The sequence below is a fragment of the Rhodnius prolixus genome, unplaced genomic scaffold, assembly GCF_049639745.1.
Source record: "Rhodnius prolixus isolate KJV_2025 unplaced genomic scaffold, Rpr scaffold_7, whole genome shotgun sequence".
Taxonomy (NCBI): Eukaryota; Metazoa; Arthropoda; class Insecta; order Hemiptera; family Reduviidae; genus Rhodnius; species Rhodnius prolixus.
In genome coordinates this window covers 5,964,847-5,986,830 of record NW_027411582.1, presented here as the reverse complement: position 1 = coordinate 5,986,830, position 21,984 = coordinate 5,964,847, and the positions used below count along the sequence as shown (strand labels likewise).

Genomic DNA, 21,984 nt, shown 5'->3' with positions numbered 1-21,984 from the left:
CTATCAGAGACTTACTCAGCCACTTTGTGAACACCCTGAATGGCTACAGTAACACTAAAACGTGTGCAGCTCGACGGAACCGCCCGAGAAGTATATTGTCCGTCTAAAAGTTACGATGGCTCGAAAACTAGGGAACAGGCATCCCAGACCAGTAAACCTGCCACCTCTTCGTGACACAGCGTAGCCTTCAGAAGAGAATAGAGCAAAGGGAATCGTAATTTGAACTTTGGGAATCGCAGTAGCTAAGTTTTTTAAAAATGGTGACATAATTATTAGACTACACAGATTGGTGAAAGTAAAAATAGTTTAAAATTGAGACTATTTGTGAACTAACATGTTTCTTGTAACTAACAAAACTATTACGACAGTTTACATCTTTTACTAACTAGCAAATTACTAGATAATAATAGCAGTTTTCTGTGTGTTAAAAAAAAAAAACGTTTTGTTCAAGTGAAATAGATAGTATATATGTACAACATAATATTTTGTTCATGTGCATGTATTAGTTCTTGTGCACCACTTAATATACACGTTGTGGAGATCTTGAATGTGAAAGAGTTCGTATTTATACACTTCTTTGTGTATGTATTGTGGTGAGAACTTCCATCTTGGACTTTCTCCTCCCCAACCAACTATCTACTGTTGCGCCTAGTCAGGTTATACTCCTTTCTGGTTTTACATCTTCTCTCACAGATGACCGTAAACACAATATCTAGTCACTATGTCAGTCTGTCAGTTAGCCACTGCTGCCTGAATCATAACCTTCATTTTTTTCCCCCATGATTACTAAACTATATTTTTATATACTTACGTTTTTTTTGTTTACATTATTTTCTTTTTAGTTGTATTTTTTCTTTTTTTCTGTTCCAAAAAAAAAAAAATTTATCAACATTACGTCATAAACTTTCATTTTTACTCACTCTTTAGACTTGGCTAAAGGTCAATGTAATGACCCAGTCCAATTTTCCTCCAATTGAGTTTCTGCCGGAAACACTTGAGGTTTTACAGAAAATGCCCCTTGTGTGAGTGTGTGTTTGTGGCTATTTATGTGAAAAGTCTAATCTAAAAGCGAAAAATCAAAAAAGATATTCGAAAATTATCTTTTCGTTTGTGTGACACGACTGTATTTTAACAATTAAAAACGGAAGTACTTCATTATTATGTGGATTTGGAGATTTCCAAATCACAAATTGGCTTCCACTATTTTCTTAAAACTTTGTAGATTTACGAGGTGCATTCAAGTTATAACGCTTCCGATTTTTTTTTCTCACTCTTCCAATCACACCGAAAATTTGAAACTTTTGTCACTTCTCGACGTAATCTCCATGTAGCCTCACACATTTTTCACAACGTCGCCGCCATGTTTCCACGGCCGCTGCGAACGCTCCTTTAGTAGTCTGTTTTGACCACTGGAAAATCGCTGATGCAATAGCGGCCTGGCTGATGAATGTGAGGCCACGGAGAGTGTCTTTCATTGTTGGAAAGAGCCAAAAGTCGCTAGGAGCAAGATCAGGCGAGTAGGGAGCTTGAGTAATCTTTTTAAAGTCTTCATTCGTGGCACCCACCTGGAGGACACTTTTCGCATTTTCAGGTCATCATGAAGGATTGTGTGCGCAGATCCCATGGAAATGCCAACTTCGGAAGCGATCTGTTGCACACTCTTTCGGCGATCCTCCGTAACAACTTTTTCCATTCGGTCGATCGTGTCAACAGACCGACTGATGCGAGGCCGAGATTGTCTTGGTTTGTTTACACACGACGTTCTTCCTTCTTTAAACTGTCACACCCAGGAACGCACATTTGACACATCCATTGCACCATCACCACATCTCTCACTCAACTGGCGATGAATTTCAATTGGTGTCACACCACGCAAATGGAGAAATCGGAAGATTACACGCTGATCGAGTAATGAAAACGTCGCCATTTTTAGTATAAAAAACAGTCCTTACTCTCGACGCTGCGGCTAGGGTTCTGTGTGCCGTACAGTGCTGCCAACTCTGTCACGCATTAACAAAGAGTGCCTGCTTATTTTAAAACAAACCGCATGTTTTTATCTGGAAACAGTTTGAGAAAAAAATTCGGAGGCGTTATAACTTGAATGCACCTCGTACAACAATTTTCCATAAAAGTTTTAACCAAAAATGCATTTTTCTTTTAATTTTAACATTTTCAAATCATGCTTATTTGACGTACCGATAGCAGATATATCTCTAATGCAGTTGCGAATGACTTAATTTAAAAAATAAAATGAGGCGAATGTTTAAACCGTTTATTTTGTACTGAAATATTGAATTCAGTGGACTAGGCTGTGTAGCAAGAATCGTAGAGTAACTTCCTGAACTAAATCAGCAAGTGAAAATAACATCCAAAGAGCAATAAAAACTCATCATTTTCACCACAGAGTTACGTTCATATCCGCTATTTGGCTCTCCCAATTAATTTATTGCTTTTAAGTGAAAGTAACGTAATCTTGTCCTTTTAGAATTTCACTTGTAAAATAAATGATTGAAGTTGTCATGATTTGTCTTAATTCATTGGGATAAATATCTATTTCTTAAATGATGAGTCATGAATTCATCATTTCCTGAGCTGAATTATAGAGAGGGAGGTGCTCTAACAAGACTATTACTGGAAGGTCTGCAGTGGTTGTTAAAAAGTGTGGGTGGGGAGTGCTTAAATTAAAATGTGCCCAGAGGCAATCTTCAGATACATCTGATGAACAGACATACATACCCCGTCACAGGAAATACTCACTTCTAGTTGTGGAGATAAGGAGAGTAGAGCCTCTATGCTGAGAAGAGTATTGGAGGACTTAACATATACAGCAAAGAGCCTTGATCATATTTAGAATCTTCTCTTGCTGGCAGACTTTGGATTACGTAGGCCAGCGTACGCTACCCACTAATAACACCACTAGATGTAAGAAGTCTAAGCTTCCAGTAACTTTCTTCAATTTTCAAGAAAATGCGGACACCAAGAGAAGCGATAAAATGTTTTTTCCTGTGTAGGATTATTTTTTGTTAAAGATGAACACAACTATCTGTTATTAAAAGATTCTCCCGTTCAGGGAGAAGTAGACTAGCCACTTCTTCAGGGATCTTGGCGACCCTGCGGGTATCACAACCTAACAACAGAAACAGCACTTACAGTAACACCCTAAACATCCACAAAGTTTTTTTGCAAAAGTCTGTTGACGTATTCCCTGAACCTCCAGATGATCCCGAGCGCTCGTTATCCCAAACAACATCCACTAACTTTCATATTCAAAACGTTTACAGACGTTTACATTTATGCACTAACACTTATAAGCCACAATAGATCTTTTAGCATGCAATAGATTTGATTGGTAACCACAATCTCTTTATAAGGTACAAATCTACTCTAAGATTCTCTGCCAAGACTTACATCACACAGAAGTAGGAGATACCCCATCCTACTGCAGCACCAGAGCTGGCCAAAAATTAATTTCAGGTCTCAGACGGAAGAACGTACATACATACATAACTAGAAGCCTTGACAAATACTTAAATTTCCTGTACCCAAATACCTTAGGAAAACAACATAGAACTTTTAGATCCTCAAGTATAAATATAGGACAGAATGCGTTACATCTAGGAAAATATTGGACATTTTCAGTTTACCAATTGAACTCACAATTCTCGAATGCAGTATTGGATTAAAGCAGAAACACGTATCCTATATAACGTCCGTTTTTTTTTTTTTTGCAACTTTTACCGTTAGAGTTCTTTCACATGTGCACACTAACTCCATCTCTGGACTCCAGCTCCAACCAACTAACGTATGTTGTACATTTCTCCAGCAATTCTTCAGTTTTTTCGTGTGATAGATAGATGTCGCCTGTGATTAGGCCTATTTTTTTTAATGAAACAAACACTAGAGGTAGTTAGTGGTCTTATGTCTCTGGTGTATAAATCTTGGTTACACAGTACTCGTTGGAAAAATGAAATTAATTCATACATGGTGTTTTTATTTGAAAATATTTAAAATAATTATATATCTACAATAGCGAATCCAAAGTTAAAACGTATACATAGTAGGACGTGAGGCACCACAGTAGCCGAGCGGTTAAGATACTAGACCCGCAAAGCTAAGATGTATTGTTGGTTTAGTGAGTTCGATTCCCCTGGACTAGTTAATTATGAGAAATTTATAGTAAAATATGTTTGTTAGTCGCCTCCGTCCACGACTCCTCCTAATTAGGTTTCTATATCTTTGGGACTACTTCATTATGTTTCATTCGAAATGGCCTTAATTGTTTGTAGTCATGATATTCTTTTTCCCTCTAGAGTAATCCTACTATTGGTTCGTTTATGATCTGTCTTATTGTGCTTCTATTCGGCGTTTAGATTATTCTTAGCTCAGCATAATTGGCAGAATACTTTTCCTTCACAGTTTCTTAGTAAAGGATATGACTGCCACGTAATCACAACACTTACTAAATTTTTTAAACGCTTCTTCTCCTGATTCTTTTAGCATAATTCTATTTTGTAACATCTATGGGTTCTTGTCAATGGAAGAAGCAATTACGAGCGACTGCTTGCGACCTTGCTTTGTTTGATTATTCGTAATTTTAGAGACTATTCCTTTGAGTTTGTTGTGAACTCATAAAATGGAAATTCGTTCCTGACAAGAGCTCTACCTACGGAACGCACGGAAATGGGAATAAACCAACAGCAATTCTTAGATTATTTTTGGGCGAAAAAATTCTTATTTTTATTTTTTATTATAAAACTAGTAAATATTTATAACTAAATATTTTAATGGAACTGTAAACAAAATGAAGGGGCCTCAAAAATTTACTGTTTACAAGAAGTCCTAGACCCACAAGGTTCCTATTTCTGTCCATTAGGACATTAATATAAAGGTGTACATGAACATATCCGGACCCTCCTCTAGCCATTTTCTGGCTGTGTATCCAATTCTTGCGGAGTGTAGGGTGAGGTATTTTGGGAAGGCTCAACTCTCTATAGAAGAGCTAAAAGTTTATTTAAACGGGAAGGATTGGGATAGACTTTGTAGGTATGTAAGGGCGGCGTCCACTTACAGAGGTTTTCTTGTTGCCCAGTGCAATGGTTGACTTATTGCTATAGTAATTCTAAAACTCTGATATTTGAGATTGTTTGTAGTTATATGTAAATAATGCAACTTTGTTATTAATATTAATATTGTTTATTATTATTATTATCATTATAATTATTAATACTACTATTATTATTATAATTTTTTTTTCCGGCGCATCGACAGCTGAGTCTTTAGCTCCGTCCCGTCACATAAAAACCTCTCTTGCTCGGATGGCACCTCCTCTTCCCTCGTTACATCCTTTACAGCTTCCATCGGGAAGCAGTATGGAGCCGAGGGACACTGGAGCACATCTTCCCTCCTTCAACCCTTTGGCCATCGACTCCAGACGACGGAGGGGAGAGAGTTGCTGGATATGTTGGCACCATTCTCTCTTTTCTTGTATGTTTTGGGTGGACCACTTAATGAAGGGCTAACCGCTCAAGATAAATAATTAACCTCTCCATCTAATCTATCTGATTCACTGTTAATAGGAGGGAAATACTTTGCTTAAATTTCCTTCGCCCCAGATAATATTGTTACTATTTTTTTTTTTTTTTTTTTTTGGCGCATCAACAGCTGAGGTCATTAGCGCCCGGAGCTTTTTCCAGTGCACTGCCGGCCTCCGGACAGTGTTCTCTCGTTACAGACAACACTGTCCATCACCGGACAGTGAGCTGTAAGAAGCTCCTAGGAAGAGAAAATCTAAGGGTCAGCTGCTGGATTCGAACCCGGGACCTCCGCGTGTTACTATTATTATTATTATTATTATTAGACAGGATCAAATATCAACTCTCAGTCTAGGCGTTGGATTTTATTTAATGGCTTGTATGAAGAATTTATAATAAAGTATGTATTAATCGCCTAATTTCCTGGCGGGGCTTAACGTCCAACTACCAATCAGGTGTCGTGGACGGAGGCGACTAGTAAACATAGCCTCTAACCTCTCGGCTATCGTGGCGCCTCTTTACTGTAAATTTCTTTTATTAACCATTAAATAAAATCCAAGGCCTAAGACCGAAGGGAATCGAACCCAGTACCACAATACACACATATTAGCTTTACTGGTCTCATAATAAAGTATGTTCGCCAGCCGTGTCCTGACATATCGCTTGTTGGATTAAATTTAATAACTGAATCTGTTCTAATATTTAAAGCTTTTATTTCTCTAAAATATAAGCCATTTAACTGAAATATAGCTTCAAAGCTTAAGGTAAATTCATCTTTAATAGATAATGTTGCCTCCAACATTCAGCATCCAGTAGACGTTTCCGGTTTCAATTGATTGATTCATTTTGATGCAGCATTTAATAAACTATTTAGATTTTTAGAGGGACAAATTGAAACAAAAAAATATTTTATTGAACAAAAAAATTTATTTATAAATAAATAAATAAATAATTATTATTTGGCCATCGTAGTTTCTACATTCTTTTTTTTTAAACAAAAATAAATAATTTGAGGAACACTATTTACATGGAAATTTCCGTAAAGAACTTGATGGCATTCAATTGGTGGCGGGAATGTGTGCTCTGTAGGGCAGACTGGACGGTACGGATCGTTTGTGATGGGCGTGAGGTACTTGGACCACTTGGTAAGAGGATTCATGTTCCTCGTGGCCTCCACTGATTAGCTTCTTCAGGCCGACGATGGCTGCCAGGGCCAATGCCAGTTTGCTGATGATCAACGCTTTGCCGGCCAGCAAGGCTAAAGCGCCAAGTTTCAGTGGGATCAAGGTGCCGGCCACCATCATCATCATTAGAAAGACCAGTCCAGCGATTCTTCTTCTACGTCCTCGGCCTGTCAACAAAAGCAAAAGGAAATTTGTTATTTAAGGGTAACTTGAAGGGAAAAAAAGAGAAATATTGTTGCTCTTCTAGCCGGCTCCACTTAATAGTAAAAATAAGGCTTTACCCTAAACATGAACACATCTTGATCTTTATAGAAGATCTAACAACCATAACCTAAACCTTGGGAGCCATTTTCTATAAAAAGAAAATCGGAAAATCCATTCAGTAAAAGGGTACTTTCAGTTCAGCTGTTTTCGAGAAACTTGGAACTTCGCAACACACTATAAAACATTATATCGTCTCACTGTCTGCTTAATACTCACAGGAAGTCGATATTTTTTTAAGATAAGCCTTCTTAAATTATGTTCTAAATGAGTTGTTTTCAAAAAATGTTTTAAGCACTTTAAAAACGTTTTGAACGAGTTGTCCGTTAAGGTGCGTGTTTTCTACAAACTGGACAAGTGTTAATTACATTTACCTTGTCACGACAACAAAATGTAATTAGTCCTCTGTAGTAAAATTTAAGGAGAGAATTTATTTTATGTTATTTATTTTAGTAAGCCGTGGAAATGATCTGACAATAAAATGGTTAATAGTTTTCACATAAACCTAGATCTATTGTTCCTGTTTTAAAGTTGTAAATTTTTCTAGTTATCAACGCTTTTTTTTTTTTTAAGTATAATTTGAGAGTTTAAGTATGGCTTCCCTTTTAAGTATTTGACGTCTCTTTGATCCAAGGCAGGGATGGCGAACCTTTTTGGGACATAGGTCAAATTTTAGTACTAGCTCTTGGGTCACTAAAAAAGCCCATTTGCACAAGAGTTAAGTTTAAAAATTTTAAACTGAATATTTTCAAAACTAAACATCTTTAAAATTCAGTTGGCTTAACGGGGTAAAACGGGACGAAACAAGTGCTATGGTAGTCTCTTTTTACAAACATAACTGAACAAAACGTTACAAAAGTGTGGTTTTATCTGAAGAAAAATCTAAATATGGTTATTTGCTTTGGGTTGTCGATTTTTTTTTTTTAACAAACAAAATATGAGTAAAATTATACATTTTATTTGATATTTTGTAAACACTTTTGCTTTATTTCAAATAGGCTACAAAAGCATTTGTCGTCATTTGCGTTTTAGAACTGTAATGATCAAACTAAAGGTTATAGATAGCATTTAAATTGCTTTTGTGTCAATGCAAGATTGAAAAAAAATACAGATAGTATATAAAATTATCGCACACAATTAGAAAATCTAAATCAACCCGCGTAAACAAACAAATGGTTGCCTAGCAATTGTTGGTCAGTGAAAAAGCTTGCGCGGGTCATAGGTTCGCCATCACTGATCTAAGGAATTGTAGCAAGAGAAAATTTGGTTGAAGTTTTTCCACGTCTGCTATTTTCCTTTCCTTTTATTTAGTAGATTTCCTTCATAAGTGAAATAAGAGCGCGCCCCCCCCCCGATACATAGGAATAACATTACTATATTTTTACTATTTACTTATTTAATGTCAATAATAGCGCATGCAAAAATGTGCGTGATTATATATTTTTTTGTTTGATGTTATACCAGTTAGAACGGTATTTCTTCTACTCCGTAATGACAGTGGGACCCAGTTAAGTAGAATGTACGGTGCGGAGTGGGACACTCAGTAAATAATTAGTTTTTCTTTTTTTACGCCTCAGTAAAAAATGCCCGTTAGGATTAATTATTTATATTGCTTATTTTTTTTGCATCTTAGAATCGTACAAAATAATTAGTTGAACAAAAAAGTACTGGTAACCATTGACGTTTGTTTGGAAAAAAGAAAATATTCTGTAAAAACCTTGAAATTCCCTGTTTTGTCCAATTTATTCCCCTTATTTGCTAGATTCTTCCCCCTCCAATTCCACCTGTAAGTTTGTCAGTTAGTATTTAGTTCTAATATCAGTTTATATGTGGAAATTGACAACTATGGCAGACATCATTGCCACTAATTTTTTTTTTTTTTTTTTTTTTTTTTTTTTATTGTTTGAGATGACTGTTACTAATTTTCATCCATCGTCAGAGATTGAATCACAAGTGTTTTGTGTAAGTGAACTTTGACTTCGTTTTCGCGAGTCAAATAGTGTGATAACAACGAACAGAAGCTTTATTAAACATTGATTACACTATTATTATTAATTTCATTTAAAACAAATTACGCATTTCCTTCTCCACTCCCCTCTTAAAATAATTAACTATAAGCCAAAGCGCCCATAATTATTTCCGTGGCTTGGTGCAAGAAGGGCCAACGTCAGATTTTGGTAAAAATCTGTTTTGATATATTAACCATCCAAATTTTTCTTGCAAGAAGTGTCAAAGTCAATTACAAAATAGTAACTGACGTACTAGTGCCAATGTCAAAATTTAGCATCAATATTTCCCCCTCTCCAGGTAAACCAAAGAGGATGTACACTCGTAATCCTTTTTTTGACACTGGCACTTCTTGCACCAAGCCACAGAATTATATATTGAATAAAAAACGTGTTTCCGGTCTAATATCTAACTAGAAGCCATATTCACTACTTTTGACGAAATAATTCGGTTAACAAAAGAATTAAACGTACTATAATTCAAAGGTGATTAAATGATGGGAGGATATGTACCGACTGAGTCTGCACGGTTTCAACGTAGAACCATTCCCGAAGAAACTCTTAGATGAAGGAAACCAGTGTTATTCGAAACTTTATGATATACTAATCAAAAATGATTAGATTGTCATAAGACTGCCGATAACAACCTTTAATCGGTTTAAAAAAGCGACGATATTTGGTATAAATGTAAATTAGGTTCTCCCTTAGCGAAAAGGCAGGAAGTGATCCTAATCATTGGTGAAGAGGACTTCCTAGGAGTTAAGATGGCGCCTAGAAATCGCCTAGGATTGTGGTCATGGGTTCAGTTGTCCCCACCACTAATAGGTAAAGAACTTTGGATGGCCAAAGTTCAAAAACAACGAACTATAAACCAAAGCGCCCATAATTAATTATATATTGAATAAAAAACGTGTTTCCGGTCTATTACCTTACTAGAAACCATATTCACTACTGTGGACCGATTAAAGGGAAATCAAGGCTCGTTTTTCCGTACATAGACGACTGTACTCCAACAATAGTATCTCCGATCTTAAAAATTATATCTTTCTTAACGCTGTAAGTGATCAAAATTATCGCCTAGTATTCTTCGCAAAATAAAGAGCTCTATGAGAACGCCATTAGAACTACTTTTATGTTCATTATTATAGAGTTTTTTGTTACTTTATTATTATTTTCTTTTTTATATTATTATTATATTTTGGCTATTACACGTAAATGTGGTGAACAGTCGATCCATTCTCCTGTTAAACGACAATGATGGCGTGTAAATTGTGATTTTCCATCTCCAAGAATAGACGGTGAAACTATAGTAGAGCAATTGTGTGTACGTCTCACTTGGAATTCTTTTCATCAGTCTTTACAAAACTATTTTTAATAGTTTTTGGTTTAAAAAAAAAATTAATTAAACTATTTTAATAGCAACTAATAGATTATATTATATAAATAAAGTTATTATATGTTATCTTTTTTGGAACAGTGAATGGCGCTCATTCAAGATCAGCCTCAATTGGAAACAAAGAGGCTGCGCGTTTATGCATCATGTACAGGGAATAAATAATACCAAATAAATTGCTTTTTGAAGCCGTCTTTTGTGTCAAAATTCTCTGGTGCGATCACTATTGATTTTATTCTTTACAAAAATGGCATTTCCTCTCTGAACCAATTTTCTTTTAAAATTGAAATCTTTCGGCCATAAAGCGAATATTGCATTATTTAGTTAGATATATATATATATGCAATTGAATAACACTATTGCGGGAAACTCACTTTCAGAAAGCATTTTCTGCATTCTTTAAAAGGTTATGCATACATTATAATAAATAAAAATGTTTTTGTATTTAATAAACCAAGTATGAAAAAAAATTGACCTGTTAAAACATGTTAAGCTGCGATAACCGACACGAAGCGTTTAAGTTTGACTACTCAACAAGTTTAAGTTTGACTACTCAACAAGTTTAAGTTTAAGTTTAATAAGCAATCCAGATGAACTTTTAACGAAACAAAAGAAATTAGACATTGCTGCAAAGTTCCAATTTGGATATTACTGGTCTTGAGCAAAGCGCTATAGTCTTAACCGTATATAATCCTCACCAATCGAAAATCCCACACATTGTTCAAATTGGCCTAAAAAATCCCTAATGTACTTAAGCTAGCCAAATCCTGTTTTACCAAATTTCATTCGAAACTGTCCCGGAACACTTCTACCCGCTCATACGCAAGCTGTTCCAAACTATACTTCCCTCGAATCCTCCCCGGAAGCTGATGCGTCTCGAGATCATCTTATGGAAAAGGGAATCCTTTGTATTCACTTCATAGGTATCCTGAGTTAGCCGACTCATGATGGTCGTCGTTGGGCGGCCCTTATTCAATTCTTTCGAATTTATTTTGTTCATTTATTGTATGCAATTGTATTTTCTTACAGCCAATAGGCAGTTGAGTTCAAAAAAAAAAAAAAAATAATTGTAGGAACTGTTTTTGAGTGAAACACCCAAAAACTGGAAAATCTATTCAGTTCCGGTGGACTGATTTTTGTTAACAAACTCAGTTCTTTGCTTCCTATGTGAACTCCTATTCCAAAAATCAACTTGAAACTTTCAGAGAGCAGAAGTTTGAGTTTATTTTTCACTTTTAAGTTACTGTTACGAATAACTATTATGTTAACGTTCATCAAATGTCTAAATTTAATAGGAAGTCATGTGAGTTTAAGACAATAGATCTCTTTTTAGGTAAGCAGCATATCATTAAGCCATTTGCAAACGATGTCCCTTCGTAAAATCGCGATCTTTGCTCTAAACGATACTCCTTTTGTCTCGGGCATACTTTACGCTGAACATTTTATCGACATACGAAATTTAGGGGGAAAAATTGTTATTTAAAAGTGATATTTCCGGTAAAACCTCTAAATCGAAAATTGGTCAAAATATCGATACTTAGCTTATCGATCTTAGCTAGTAAGAGAAAGTAATTAAACAAAGCATTACTATACCTTCCTCTTCACCGACCAAACTTCTCGGAATATCACTCAGGCTTGCCAACTTGAACTGCACGGCTCTGGTTTCAATAAAATTGGTCGCTTTATTCACAATCATATTGTCCAAAGCCTTCTCTCGGTCGTCCAATGAACGTGGTAGATTCGCTTCGATCTCGTTTTCCATGTAGGGAGTCTGTTCAGCAGCATCGATTTTCCTTTCTTCACCGACCAGATGGATCCCATCCATAATCTCCAGATCTCTGGATCTTGATGCTCGTTCCATTGCTGAGAGTAATTTCAATTTAAGACACGTACTAGTATCCACACCGTTATTGGTACATTCGTCGAAAACTCTATAAATCAATTTAAGTTCATCTTCAGCGTAAACGCTGTTAATTAACACTAGCGCTGTAAAACACACTATTTTTATTACTTGGAACTGTTTCATTGTTACCAACTTAATGATAAAATAAAAAAAAAACTAAAATAGAGAAAATAAGCCCGAAACTATACAAGCTAGTTTTATCAAAGAAATAATGATAACAAAAAGCGTTTTGCCGCTAACTTTATATATGCTCCCGCCAAATCTTCTCCCACTACTGTCCCATGTTTAGTGAACTACTTCCGTTGTTGTGGACCTTGTGGAATGTCTCTGTCGTTCTCTTTCGCACACACACACACACACACAAACGCAACGAATAGTGGAAAATGTAACAAATATTAGAGTGGGGGTATAAAATAGCTTTCCAATATTGTAGTGAAAAGAAAAGATATTCTCTATTGTTTGTGCAAAATTGTAATTTTTTTTAAAAAAATTCTGTTCCCTAAATTCGGGATAGTCCCCGACCTCGTAGTTAAGTGCAGGACTGAACTTCCAGATTATAAATTATAAAAATTTCATTTTTAAAAAAGACTGCACTAAAATCTATTAATTCGTGGGAGTTGTCCTCGAAATTAATGTTACAATGCTCCAGGTACTGGAAGAAATTTGTCCATTCAAGGATGTTCCTCCAGTCTGGCTGGATTTTTTTGAGGAGGAGTAGCTCGATGGACTGTAAAGCTAATATGTATTGTGGTACTGGGTTCGATTCTCTCGGTTTAGGCCTTGGATTTTATTTAATGGTTAATAAAAGAAATTTATAGTAAAGAATGTTAGGCGGTTATAGGCTAGACCCGCAAAGCTAAGATGTATTGTTGGTTTAGTGGGTTCGATTCCCCCGGTCTAGGTCTTGGATTTTATTTAATGGTTAATATGAGAAATTTATAGTAAAGTAGGTTAGGCGGTTATAGACTAGACCCGCAAAGCTTAGATGTATTGTTGGTTTAGTGGGTTCGATTCCCCCGGTCTAGGTCTTGGATTTTATTTAATGGTTAATATGAGAAATTTATAGTAAAGTATGTTCGGCGGTTATAGACTAGACCCGCAAAGCTTAGATGTATTGTTGGTTTAGTGGGTTCGATTCCCCCGGTCTAGGTCTTGGATTTTATTTGATGGTTAATATGAGAAATTTATATTAAAGTATGTTAGGCGGTTATAGGCTACACCCGCAAAGCTAAGATGTATTGTTGGTTTAGTGGGTTCGATTCCCCCGGTCTAGGTCTTGGATTTTATTTAATGGTTAATATGAGAAATTTATAGTAAAGTATGTTCGGCGGTTATAGACTAGACCCGCAAAGCTTAGATGTATTGTTGGTTTAGTGGGTTCGATTCCCCCGGTCTAGGTCTTGGATTTTATTTGATGGTTAATATGAGAAATTTATATTAAAGTATGTTAGGTAGTTATAGGCTACACCCGCAAAGCTAAGATGTATTGTTCGATTCCCCTGTCTCTAAGTCTTGGACTTTATTTAATGGTTAATTAAAGAAATTTATAAATAAGGAGTTATTACTTGTAATGAGGATCTAGTCTCGTTTAGTTAACATTGTGTAAGAGTTGACCGTTCTTCTCATGGTTGATTCTGGAGATACCCAGATCAGAAGTTCCTACTGCAACTTATATCAAATTTGACAGCTTCTTCAATTTAATGAACTTGAAGATAAAATGAAAACATCCAGTTTCTATCTTGTTTCCTCTCTCCAACAAAAGAATTCTCATCATCCTAGTTTCGTTTCTTAGAAAAGTATTAGTTCTGAGAAGTTCTGGCCCACTAGAAACTAGTTTAAATGGGAATTTAGCATTTTTTTGTTTTAAAAAACTAAAGTAATTAATGTTAATATGTACAAAACTCCTCTTGGACATGCAATTTTTATCTCCAAAAATAAATTGATCCATGAGAATCATTTGTTAACATTGAAATTATAGTTTTACTTCAGCTACTACCAAATTACCTATTATTCTTTGTCTAGTTAGCAAAATTAAAAGATAGATTCTGTAAAAATTTATTTGGTGAAATCATTTTTCTCTTGTGTGTGTGAGTGAACCTACTTTTTTAAAAATATCTGGGATCGATAATCGCTCGACTTTCTTTCTGCTATAATTGGTAGATTTACTTTAAACACGATATTCTTAATAAATTTTCTGAAAATTTATTCCGAAGTATACAGTTTTAATTTTATAATTGAGAGTATGATTCATTGCAGAGATGGGCAGTGATTAAAATACAATTAAATCATAAATTTAATTGATTAACCCTTTTTTTTTAAGTTTTAATTTGAATTTAATCGACAAAATTAATCGTACTTTTATGTCAATTAATTTGTGAACTAAATTTCAAATTTAATCGTTAATCAAATTGACTCACTATATTACTTTCAACTAGTGGTTCGAACCAAGATACTTGTAGAAATATTACATTTATAACAATCGTTTTTATCCAAGCAATTTTATTTATTTAGGAGGATTTAAATAAGGTTTTCTAAACTTCCGTTTTAGACGTTTTAAGGTTTTACTACCTCTAAGTATTTGCTTATTAAATTTCTAACCAAACTACCCAGAATAAAGAAAAACAATACACCGGGAATGCAATTTTAAAGAATAGTTTTCCCTTTAATTTACTATGAATTTGCCAAACGGATTCATTTGAAGCTGGTCTAATGGTGTACTTACGTTTGACTTGTAATTTTCTCTCAGTTATTAGTGTTTTCGGAGAGAATTCTATCAACATTATCATTAAATTGATCTTAAAAATATTTATGCAATTGTAAGTTATAAGAAAATTCACTTACATTCGTAGGTAAGAAAAAGTCATGTGAGTGTTCACACGAAATTCTTTTCATGAAAAAGTGAAGTGAAACTGAAAAACTAAGAAAATGGTCATAACTTAAGAAAAATTTATTGAAAATTGAGAATTATTACTTTTTCCTAATTTGTTAGCATTTATTCTCAATATCTACGTAAGATTAATATTATTTCTCAAAATAACATGAAAAGTTAACAAAATATGAGAAAATAACAGATTTAGAAAAATAAGTGAAAGGTATTGAAGCGCCATTGTTAGAGTACGCTTTGACTCGCTTTCATTGGACGGGGCGTGACTACACTAGTAGTGGGAGTGATGACGCTACAGGTAGGCGTGACCCGCCCACAGCCTGCAACCGTACTGCACTGTGATTGGCTAATGCTTAGAAATTAGTGAAGTAATTAATTTAAAAATGTTTTTCCAACATTTCTCCCATAGGTATTTGATAAACTATCGATTTAAACAAGAAAAAAAATTTCCCTTTAAAAATACGATAAATAATATTTCTTTTGGGATAATACTTCCTGTTTTACACAATTATCGTTAACAGAGACAAAAACGTTGAGAATTTGTATTGTTTTATCGTGAAATAGATAAAAGAGAAATAGGCTTGTGAGCCGCCATTAAGTAGGTGGTAAGCTTACTTAACACTCCATCCGGTGAAGAACTCTAGCGGCAATTTCTGTAAACATAAATGCAGTTTCTACATACACATTTAACCGTGTTCGTGACTCATTAGACATATACAGGACCGCCTTACACTCATATGTAACCATGTTGTCGACTCACTAAACTTATAAGTTATAACATATGAGACTATCTTACACTCACATTTAACCATGTTGATAATTCATTAGACTTATATAGGACCGCCTTACACTCATATGTAACCATGTTGTCGACTCACTAAACTTATAACATATGAGACTATCTTTCACTCACACTTAACCATGTAGACGACTCACTAGACATAAAGAATTATCTTTCACTCACATTTAACCATGTAAACGACTCACTAGACTTATATAGGACTACCTTACACTCACATTTAACCATGTTGGAGACTCTCTAGACTTATATAGGACTATCTTACACTTTATAAAAAAAAAGTTCCTGCTTATCCAGGAAGGCCCTATTTCAAGATCGATGAAATGCTTCAGAAAATGGGGTAGCTTTCCGTCTGGACTAACGGGTTAACTTCCTATTTAAGCTGAGAACCACAAAGTCGAAGTCATCGCTGTGCAACAGATATCAGAATACAATAACTTCGTCTAAGATTTACTTCACTTATTAAAGATTCAATCTTCTATTTGGACATCTTTTTACTACAATTAGGCAACATCTTTGTGTTGAAGGTAGATCGTCGTTCTGCTTAGAATTATTGTTATTATTATAAGATGTTTTAGAAACTTGACTAGCCACTTAATTGCTTCTTGATTGCATTTTAGGACCTAAAAATAACGTAGGGTTTCGCATCCAGTCTGAGACCATTTCACCTTGTCCTCGAAGAGAAACATGTAGATCCAGTTTCGGTGAATCCCTTGGATTACCCAGAAAAATGGACGCGACTGTCATGTTTCGCCAGGAGCAATTTAGAAAATTTTAAAATTTTATTTCCTACTTTTAAAATAAGCATATAATGTCATTTTATGTTCTGCACTTTATTGGGGGAAAACAATTGGTTGTTCGCTTTTGTTTTTCACTTGAATTACATTTTTAATTATACATTTTCTTTTTACATTCATTTGTAGGACATTTTCACATCTTATTACTGCCTTAGTAATTACTTTAATCTGTCGTCAGGTTCGTTGTAATTGTTTTAAACGCATAAAAGAAAAAGTGGATTAAGTGCACTTTGAAACTGCAAATGAATGGTTTTCATTAAAACTGGTGAAAATTCTTTTTACCGTTACAATTATCGTCTCTATGGATATCGTTCTACATATTTTCTATTTGGTCTGGAAATGTCGTCCGTCTTTCTCTCTGAATTATTGGTCACCAGCACTCCCCACTAAACCACCTGTCCAGAAATCTTATCAAAATTGTGAGCAATAGATTTCGAAAACTCACTTCCTGTAATAAATACGAAGCTAGTAATATGGGATTTTTAAGTGCCCCGACTGTTTGTGCTAAGCATAAAGTAAGCTCACCTGGAAAATGGATTGTCCAGGGAAATTCCCATTTCACACCATCTTTTGTTTTTATTTTCCTTTTTTTATTTTAGTTTTTCTGACCATGAGATTGTGTCAAACTTGAAAAATATGCTAAAAACAAGATAATAAACTTTCTCCCAGATTATATGAATATTTGATATCAGTAGGACATTTTTATGGTCATCTAGTGTTTTTTGGAAGTTGTGTTGGATTTGGGAAAATAATTTTTTTGCCTGTGGGAAAATAAAGAGGAAAGCCTGTTTAGTTGTTTTCATTAGGGAATGTGGGAAGAGATGGTACACTCTCTCTCTGGACTCCGCCTAAAGTATAACAATGTTGGAACTACGACGTAATATGGACAATGGTGTGTGTCGGCATATTTTTTGGGTTGTCACGAACGGATATTGTTTTGTAGTCAACTGGTTGCATGTTGCTGTTGTTATTTTGGTATCTATACCGACTGACTTACTTACTTACTTCTTCTTCTTCTATCTATTGACAAGACTAGTAAGAAGTTGTTAATCCTTCTCTCGTCGCAACTGACATTCGCACGCTCATAGTTATTGCAACTCCCCACTACTTCACGTCCAACACATACAGTAGCGTGTTGTTGTTGTTGTTGATCAATTGTTGTAGTGAACGACGAGTACTAGGTCAACTAATTTTCTCCCCGTAAGGCCTACTAGGCCTAGCACGTGATCATCCCACAAAACTTTTTGATATCAAGTTTTCTTCATTTCTTTTAGATGATGTATTGATCACAATCAATCAACTCTGACAAAGAGATTTTGCGGGAGAGACAGAGAGAGAGTGAGAGGGAGTTGATGCCAGATGTTTTTTTGTTTTTTGTTTTTTTTTTAATCTTGCATTCTTGATCGTGAAAAAGTTTTTGGGAAACTCTACTTTCCACCCGGATGATGCCAGTTAAACAGGATGTGTTCAATATGTTTTCCTCTTTTTTATTTTCTCCCACTCCTTCGAAAAAAAATTGCACACTCAAACGTCAAACTCCACCACCTGTCTTCTTACATCACACACCTATCCCACCAGCCGACCATGTGCGGTACCTTGGAATGTACCCAGACAAGAGACTTACCTGGAACCCCCATACGAGACTTAAACGTACTACACTAAACAAACGATACAAACTTCTAGCCAGACTACTCGACAAACGCTCAAAACTCCCACTACAGAACAAACGACGACTCTATACAGCTCTTCTCACCACCAATATGGACTTACGGACTCGAACTTTACGGAACAGCTGAAAAATCCAACATCAATAGGACTGCAAACACTCCAATCCAAAATTCTCCGCCGCATAGTAGACGCTCCATTCTGTACAGGTGTAAATTACATTAAAAGGATAGATAAAAAAATTTAAAAAAATTGTATCCACAAAATATCTGTTTTGATTTATTTATGTATTTTCTCAGAATCTCTCCAATTAGGGATTCTCTATTTTGGTACCTACCAGGTGTAAAGAACCATTCGGTAATGGGGTACTTCAGGTTGAACATTTTGAATGCTGCGTTACAGCCTGGTTCATTCGATAAGATTCAATCGAAAAAATAAAAGCTTCGGCGAATTGGTATTTGTTTTTGAGACATCTTATTCACACACACAAACACCCAATTGACTGTAAGCCTTCTTATACCAAAGTGGAAGTAAGAGAAATCTCCAAAAGAGTTTTTTTTTGTTTTTTTTTTTGGACCGGAAATCTCCAGTAACGTGAGCAAAATTGTTTCTTAAAGAGTATTCTAAGTTTTTTTTGAGGTATTTTGGTTATGCACATACCGTAGTCATGCTTGCTCTGTTTCATGCATTTTTTTTTGTATCGCAAGATCCACTATGTAACTGCCACCACTGGGCAGAGACAGGCGAAGGAGTTTATTAAAGGCTATTCGCCGAGGCTGACTGCAGAATTAATCCGCGTGAGGGCTATAAGGATAATTGTAGGCCTATTAACTGGGCCACTGCAGCCTCAGAAAACACATGCATCGCATGGGGCCTAGCGGATGATAGCCTTTGTAGGTTCTGTCAGGAAGAGGAGGAAACGGCACTGTACGTGTTGTGTCAGTGTGAGGGGCTCGTGTGGCTAAGGATGTTACTTCTCGGGAAGGTGAAAACCAAGGCCTGTGAGCTTTACCCAAGTGTCGCTCTCCAGCATCAAGAGTCTGATTAAAAGGACAGGTCTAGAGGGTGAGCTTTAGAGTGAGGGGAGCCACAATAGATCCAAAGGGGTCGCAGTGGCGTAGGCCTTGAGGCCGCCCTAGTCTAGTCTAATCTAATCTAATCTATGTGACTGTCACAAACCAGGAATTCTTATCTATTTTTGGAAGTATACGTCACACTTATTTCAGTTTATTTCTTTCAAAAATGATCACGTATCATCCTTATGTTAATTAAAAGGGTTATATCCCTTATTTTATTTGTCTTTATGTTTATATATTTTTATTTATTTATTAATATTATTATTTTGTTGCAGGTATGTACATATTTATTGAAGTAACTAGAGTCCCCACTTATGCATGTAAGTTATTATTATTATTATAATTATTATCGTTATATTAAAGGATTTTATTTCGGTGAGACGGCGAACTGTTGCAAAACACCTTCCTTACTGGTGCAACCTCTTAAAATTCAATAGATTTGGGCATAAGTATAAATAGACATGCCTACAATTCCCTTCTTCTTCAAATCTCCCTTAGTTTTTCCCATTGCCCTAGAAGGCTAGGAATCTCATACCCTGCGTAATATTCGCTGGTTATGGTTTAACCCTTTGCTAGTTCCACCTGTTGCATCCTAGAAGGTTAAGATCTTTCAGATTGATGAAATCAACTCGGTTTTTTCTAGGAGTAGAACCACCTGCTTCCACCTGTTGCTTTGATTGCTTTTTCTGTTTAAAAAAAAAAAAACCCTTCGCGACAAAGAATCTTCAACAATCAGTCCTTTTCACCTTTAAGGGCTACTTTCATTCCTTTTCACCTAACCCAAAAGACATGCTCTATAGTTCCTTATTTGTTCCTATGGCATTACTTTCACTATAGATATTCTACTGAATACCTTGTTATAAAACTAGTAGACCAACAAAACTAGTCCCTCAGCCATTCCAGTTGGCTGGCTAAGCACATATCCAAGATATCCTTTCATGTTGCTAGGATTAGTGGAGACAGAAACTACACGCTTTGTTCTGTCTTCTTTCTCTCCCCACTCTGTGCAGGTTACCTTCACAGTCACAAATTGGTCCTTTAAAATCCAACACACGCACACACCCACATGTGTACTATAATTTCGTGCGTATTGTCTTGCACTGATTATCCCATGATACCCTCGTTGACGTACTTCTGCCATTGACCATTCTTATTTTTTTTCTTTCTTTTTAAAGAAAGCTATTAAATGATGAGTGACTTTGTTATCTAGTCCAATTCCGGGGGGACGGTACCTAACTAAGAAGGTATAACAACTACTTATTTTTCCATTTGTATTTTGATTTTTAATTACAAATGTCAACGCTTTTCCAAGGTCAATTAAACGGAGAAAACTAAATTGCTAGGCAATTTTATTTTGTGCCAAAATTTTTCGACCTGATTGATTCTGTTGGCACTCCTTTGCCATTGACTTCATTCCGGTCCCTCTCTCTCACTAAGATCAATATTGCGCGCCGCCTCTTTACCGTGACTTCTCTGCATTCGTCGCAGAAATGAATAACAAAAAAAATGGTGTAAAAAATATTTGAAAGAAGCAGCTGCGTTGAGCTCGACAATGGAGGGCCATTGCTTTGAATGGTGAATATAGTATTGAATCGGCAATTCGTTTCGCAGAGATCAACGGCACTCGTCAATCAATCAATATCAACACTTATGGACATCTAAGAAAACATCTGCTACGCAACCTGCACTTTCATATTTTCACCTCCGTAAATTCTTTTAGAAGAAAAACTCTATAAAAACCACAGCTTACAGGTGTAATTTTGTCTGTCCAACAAGGAGGAGCTGTTGCTTTGTATTCCACGTTATCCACATTATTTTTTATTTAGTTTTTCTAGTTTTTGCTGTAATTGTTGTAACAATAAAAGTCGTTTGCTTTCTCTAACTGTGGTACGGTGGTAGAGACAAAATTTCGAAGAACACCTGGGTGCCAAGAGCATGTCGACGTGGAGGGGAATGAGTCAGCCATTATCACAGCAAGACCATTCCCTAAAATGTTGTTTGGGGTGTGAACCTTTCTGCCCAAGTAAGGTAATGGTTTCCTCTGTGAAAGAAACTGAAGAACGCCACCATCCTTGCAGTTCTGTTTGGGCTATCATGATCTAAAAATGTGTTCTTTCACGTTTCACAAGCTGATGCGTTTCCTGAAGGAGGTGCTCTGATGATTGTAGAGGGCATCCCAAAGCAGCTGGTTTTTGTACACGATGGTAACTGCTGATTCTTTGCGGAGGTACGAGGATGCTCCAAAACTGTTAGATTTAGATCTCGATAAGATAAGGTATCTACCTCCTCATTGCTTTACCGTTCAGACAAATCTAACCTCCTACTCCTATGTGACTGCAGCTCTATTACATCTCTATAGATACAGATTCCTGGAAAGCTACAAAGTACTTGTTGCGGATGTATCTCCTCCCCGAAATCCTCGCGCATCTTAGGATTTCTTAGATATATTGGTGAGGGTGCTTGCAGGAAGTTATCTGGCTGCCAG

At 35.8% G+C, this 21,984-nt stretch overlaps 2 protein-coding genes across 21 annotated transcripts in view; one reads left to right on the top strand and one right to left on the bottom strand.

Moving 5' to 3' along the window:
• LOC141446838 (uncharacterized) overlaps positions 1–21,984 on the top strand; it is a 366,903-nt gene that overhangs the window by 214,782 nt on the left and 130,137 nt on the right. The gene's annotated exons all lie outside the window — the stretch shown is intronic.
• LOC141446540 (uncharacterized) lies at positions 6,491–12,538 on the bottom strand. Its single transcript, XM_074113091.1, has 2 exons — positions 11,969–12,538; positions 6,491–6,882 (listed from the first exon to the last, which is right to left on the bottom strand). The coding sequence occupies exons 1-2, from the start codon at positions 12,399–12,401 to the stop codon at positions 6,590–6,592; spliced, it is 726 nt and encodes a 241-aa protein (XP_073969192.1). The 5' UTR covers positions 12,402–12,538; the 3' UTR covers positions 6,491–6,589.